We start from the raw sequence: 6,000 nt of genomic DNA on the forward strand, positions 1-6,000 counted from the left end.
CATCCATACTCAATGATCCTTTGTGCCCTGTGGTTCTCCCACTAAGAGGACAAATGGATCCAAACCATGCCAGCAAGATACAGAAACCCCCCCACAGCATAACAGAACCCCTGGATCCCGCCTCACTGCAGGTAGCTAGGGTTCAGGTTTTCCCTTAAAGTTGTCTGTATATATATATATATATATATATATATATATATATATATATATATATATATATATATATATATATATATATATATATATATATATATATATATATATATATATATACACACACACATACACAGAATTATGCATGCAGGAGGTTATTTAATATTTTTCCGTCACTAGGAAGGAAGCTAATGAACTATAGCAGCGTAAAGTGTCAACTTTAGCAAAAACTTTCCTGCTGCTCATGTGGGTTCTGTTTATGTTAATGGATTCCTGCTGGAAGAAGTACTGCAAAAAAAATTGATATTGTAACAGTCAATGAACCATAAAAAAGTTGTAATATTCAGATTTTGTAAAAAACTAAAATGAAGTGGGTGAATGCTGCAGAACTCCTCACAGTGAATGCATCCATCCATGTTATGCAATGCAGTGTTTTGTTTTTCAGAAGAAAAGTTGACACCTGAAAGAATTCTGAAAAGCATATCTGTTGCATTTAACAGTTTAAAAAAACATGGCCAATACACAAAAAGTATAAATTAAATCTGTAAAAACTACTTTCAAATTCATGCTATTTTACATAAAACAATACATCCACTAATTAAGTCAGGAAGACAGTTGAATTGAGTGTTGCAAAGGTTTGCTGCACCTACTTCTCTGCTCCAGTAGCAAGAAAACCTAAGATTCCTGTACACTATCCATTAGCCGAACTTGCTCTATAAACACACGTTTCAGTCCTGAGACCTTCATGAGGCAAAATGCATACGGAGAAACCTGCTGGTTCTTTGTCGAAGGAGCTCATGAAGGAAAATGATGAGTGTTATCAGTCAAGAGCGCATCTGAATAGCTAGAAAAGGCGGGATCTATTGTGCAGTCGCTTGATTTCACTCACTTTAGTGAGGAAAAGCCTCACTAAAAGTCCACATTTCTGCTTTTTAACTTTTGTACACCTGTTTGCTGACCTTCACCACCTGAAAAGGCTCTGCAGGCGGTCTAGATCAGATCGTTTAGTCTACATCATAGTTGCACTTACAGCATTTACTTTGTCCAAAAATGAACTGAACTAATCTACACCAGTCTCCTTTAAAGCAGATGAGGTGCAAAAACCCCTTCTTTGCGTGCATTTAGTAACTACTAAGGTCCATGTTACAGGTGTCATGGTTAAAAAACAAAGGTGAAGGTGGAATTTTACACCTCAGTTGATTAATAGATTAAATTGGGCCACTCCCATTAGTCACCCCCTTTAAACACGGCGACTGTAGCAGCATCAGTGTTGCTGCAGCCAGATGCTGTAAATCTGTCAGGCTGTTTATAGACACTATGTGTAGCGTTGGTCAGTGATTTACAGCTCTGAAGAGCCGTTCAGGAGGTTGTTTCTTAACTGTGTTGTCCCACGACAGTCAGACAAAAACAAGCAGCCCTTGATCCCTTTTCCTCTCTTTTCTCAGATACCAACGGCTCAGACAACTCCATTCCCATGGCTTATCTCACCCTGGATCACCAGCTGCAGGTACAACATCCAATCAGCCGTCAGCACACAAAGCAGTGCCGTACAAACAGTGTGTTTGTTGTTTAGTTGGAATATTGTCAGGTATAAGCTGCACTGAATCAGCTTTAACTCAGCTGCAGCTCATCTCTTTGCTTTGCCAATGCAAACTCCATCATGTAGGGATTATCCCTGAAAACATGCTGCTACATAAACAGTGCATTGTGAATATATATACAGCTGACATAAATACATGAACAGACCGTTTTCTAAGTCAGGTAAGAACAGCATGTGTGTTTATTTCCAGCCGCTCGCTCCTTGTCCCAACTCCAAAGAGTCCATGGCTGTGTTCGAGCAGCACTGCAAGATGGCGCAAGAATACCTGAAAGTACAAACAGAAATTGCCCTGCTGATCCAGAGGAAGTAAGTCCAGTTGGTTGTTTTGCATTTAGAAGGGATTTGGTTGATGTGTAGACTGGATTCAGTTGAATTTAAGGACACTACAACCAGGGGGAATGTTTTCTTGAATGTGTGGTTTGTCTTGTGGTGAAACTAAAGCAGCTTCACATGACAAAGATATTTTAATGTGGAAATATGAGCGTATGGAAAGCCACCCAAAGGCAATGACCAGAGTTAACAGACGAGGCATCATGAGCTGTACAAGACAAGCAGGCTGGAGGAACTGGGTTTGGCTGAAAAGCTCAGTGTTTTCTTTTGAAAGTAAATCCTCAATTGCTGAAGTATTTGAGGATTAACATCCAAAATCATAGAATAAACAACATGTTGCCTAATAGCCCTCATATTTAGACCAGAAGTAACCCAGCTGGTTGTTCTCTGTTCATCTACAGTTCAATTTTATAAAAATGTAATATCCATAAATAATAGTCAGCTTTAAGTTTGGATAGGACTATGACTCGACATGACAATCCATTGATTAGTTGTTGGTTGATTTTAGACTGGGTGAAAATGATGGATAGTCTGACAAAATGTCAACAATGATTGATGTCTTCATGGATCTTTAGGCTGTTTGACTGATAGGCAGCTATATTTGCATTGCAGAATCTTCCCTCATGTTTTATTTTTTTGACTAAGAATTTATATATATATAAACTGCTTTCATCCAGGCTTGTTCATACACTATCAGTCTAAAAAGCACGCTGTCTTTGAATTAGACGGTGGATGGGAGACTTTTCTACATGTTTCCCCTTGTTAAACAGGTGGCATAGGTAATTACTGTCATTGGCTTTTTATGTGCAACAATTTCTTAAACGTTCCTACTTATATACAAAATGTTAATTAAAGAAACTGCCGCTGGTTATAAATTGAACAAAGACATTAAAAAACTGCAGAAAATCCACAGTTTACGATTCCTCCTGCAGCTTCCACAGCGTCTTAAGATGCTCTTAGCGGCTTATGAGTTTTTGTGCTTTCATTCTTCAGTTACAATGCCTTTGGGAAACACCTCTTAAACCTAAGAAGGCTCTTAAGATGGATTTTACAATTATCTGAGCTTTTGGGGAACAGGGTTGGTGAAGGAGGAAGCTTGTTACCACCTTCATTTCAGCATCAATCTGAAAATCAGTGCATGCTTGTTTAACATGGCTTGGAGGTTAAATAATAAATCAGTAAATAAAGAAACAATCCCAGTTAACACTAACATTCTCCCTGTGTGGTTGTGGCATCGGTGTAAAAGCCAGCAAAGCTATGTCGAGCTAATGCCTTAAGATTGCAATTAAAGCGACTAACAACGGTGTTAACACGACCTCCCCTTCTGTCTGTGCAGGAAGGAGCTCATCGCCGAGCTGGACCAAGACGAGAAGGACCAGCAGAACACGTGCCGTCTGGTGCAGGAGCACAAAAAGCTGCTGGAGGAGAACAAGAGTCTGTCCACATACTACCAGAAGTGCAAAAAACAGCTGGAGCTGATCCGAGTGCAGCAACAGAAGCGACAGGGCACGTCGTGATGAGGCAGAGACATATGAACTACTACCACCCTCCTCCTCCTGTTCCTCCTCTTCACCCCTGCCCACCCCCTTCCTCCTCACCCTCACACCTGCACTGTAACACTACCCCCTCTCCTGCTCTGCACACAAACACACACACACACACACACTGCTGCCAGTCCAGCTTTGTAAAGAGACCTGCATTCTACTGTGTCCTGCATGTTGCATTGTAGACCCAGCAGGAAGACCTCAAGTCTTCTGTACAGACATTTGCACATCCTCACAGTGTCTTCTGTGACCGCAGACCAAACAATCACTGCTCCCCCATCCTGACGAGCCCCCCACCCCCAGGATGGACCAGGGTGGATGGCCTCCTCGGTGTGTTTCTCAGTGTTTGCTCTCAGGGCCTCTGGGCTGCCAGGTCGTGTGTTTGCACTCCTCAGCAGCTGACAGCCTCGCCGGCCTCCTCAGAATGTGAAAAACAAAGGCGAAGGTTTTCCAGCGAAAAAAAAACAAAACAAAAAAAGTGCAAATCGAATGCAGAATTGTGAGAGGCAATGAAATCTCTGCAGTGTGTGCGCGGACTCCCCCTGTCATGCAAAACACGCCTCCCCTCCTTTTAAATCAACATATTTATCTCCACCTTTTCGCCCCTTTTTTTTCTAATCATAAGCATGAGCCCTTCCACAGACCTCCGGTCAGAAGTCAGCAGAAGGAAGAGCTCGGGGTTTTTGTTGACGGTTTGCTCCTCATGCTCTATAAAAGAAAAAAAAAGCACTCCGATAGCTTCCAGAGCAAACACAAGGAGCTGTGGATTCCCTTTTTATTTGACCTCAGTATTGTTTTTGCGTGTCGATGTTTTTGTCTTTTCTATTCAGTAGTTCACTTTGTATGATAGCTTGTGTCATTTTTGCATTAGGACATATTTTATCTGATCTGGGAATGCCCTTATGGACAAAATAGAGGAGGCTACACCTCCCTATACAGTATCTAGTTTGTTTTTAGTTCACATGTTGCCTTAGAAGTTGCCTGCATTTTAAGTGCTTGTTTTATGTGACATCTAGTAGGGATAAAAGCTTAAAAAAAAGAGATTTTTAATGTACTGAACATGAATGAAAATGTTTCTGCAGATTAGGGAGAAGGATGTGTGTCATTGAGCTGATAATGTAAATGTCTCCCACCAGCTTTACATCCAAGACTATGACATGTACTTTATTTTTTCTTGGTGTCTCATATCCCTCGAGTATTTTTGCACAATCACTTTGTTTAGTCTGGTCATGTACAAAATTTTATTTCTCATTTATGCAATTCTGTTTTTAGAAGTGAAAGACTTGACGAGTCTTGCTTTTAAAAGTCACCAGTCCCGGGTCATGGGTTTGATTGACGACACACACACCGACACACACAAACCGTTGTTTAGAAGTGTTCCCTAAGAAGTTGGGAAAGGAGGTACAAGTATATGACAGTGAGCAAGGCATTATGAAATAAACTAAATGGTGAAAAAGATGTCACTGTTTGTGTTGTGATGGATTCCCAGTGTGCTTACAGCAGTTTTTACTTCAATAGGAAAAGTATTGTGTGTTTGTGTGTCAAGCATGAACCAAAGGTAGCGTAGCATTTATAGCTAGCTTGATTTTAACACTCACACTGTTTCCACTTGGGCTTCACATGTGGGGGAAAATTCTCATTGCAGTATTTCCAAACAGATGTTTCAATATGTAGTTTAGTTTTTAAGGCTTCAGTTTGGTATTTAATGTGTAACAAATTCAAAATGTCATGGATAATTACCACATGAAACACCATCAAAATTAGCCTTTCAACACAATTAGCTAACACAATGTAGCATTAGAAAACAGGAGTGATGGTTGCTGGAAATGTTCCTCTGTACCCCTATGTAGATATTCCATTAAAAATCAGCTGTTTCCTGCTAGAATAGTCATTTACCATATTAATAATAAATAAATAAAATACATGACCTATCTGTAAACAGTGTCTGATACTGAAATAGAAAGATTATGGCTCAGAAGTAGCAAGAATTGAGAATTTTGCAATCATATGAAAGAAATTAACAATAATAGAAAATAAACCCAGGTGAGGTTCACTTTATAATAATCTAAACTGTTCCAATATTCCATCCATCCATTATCTATACACCGCGTAATCCTCACTAGGGTCGCGGGGGGGGCTGGAGTCTATCCCAGCTGACTCGGGCGAAGGCAGGGGATACCCTGGACAGGTCGCCAGTCTGTCGCAGGGCTACATATATAGACAAACAATCACTCACACATTCACACCTACGGGCAATTTAGAATGATCAATTAACCTCAGCATATTTTTGGACTGTGGGAGAAAGCCGGAGTACCCGGAGAAAACCCACGCATGCACAGGGAGAACATACAAACTCCATGCAGAAAGATCCCG

General features: G+C 40.6%; 1 protein-coding gene across 3 annotated transcripts in view; it reads left to right on the top strand.

Moving 5' to 3' along the window:
• The window catches only part of map3k7 (mitogen-activated protein kinase kinase kinase 7), a 24,645-nt gene extending 19,560 nt beyond the window's left edge, over positions 1 to 5,085 (top strand). For all 3 annotated transcript variants that reach the window (XM_055016050.1, XM_055016049.1, XM_055016051.1), the window contains 3 exons: positions 1,599 to 1,660; positions 1,944 to 2,059; positions 3,420 to 5,085. In XM_055016050.1, coding sequence (XP_054872025.1) covers positions 1,599 to 1,660; positions 1,944 to 2,059; positions 3,420 to 3,600 — 359 coding nt within the window. In that variant the 3' untranslated portion in view covers positions 3,601 to 5,085. The remainder of the gene's footprint in view (positions 1 to 1,598; positions 1,661 to 1,943; positions 2,060 to 3,419) is intronic.
• Positions 5,086 to 6,000: the final 915 nt, after the last annotated feature.

Source organism: Amphiprion ocellaris, chromosome 12 (assembly GCF_022539595.1).
Source record: "Amphiprion ocellaris isolate individual 3 ecotype Okinawa chromosome 12, ASM2253959v1, whole genome shotgun sequence".
NCBI lineage: Eukaryota > Metazoa > Chordata > Actinopteri > Pomacentridae > Amphiprion > Amphiprion ocellaris.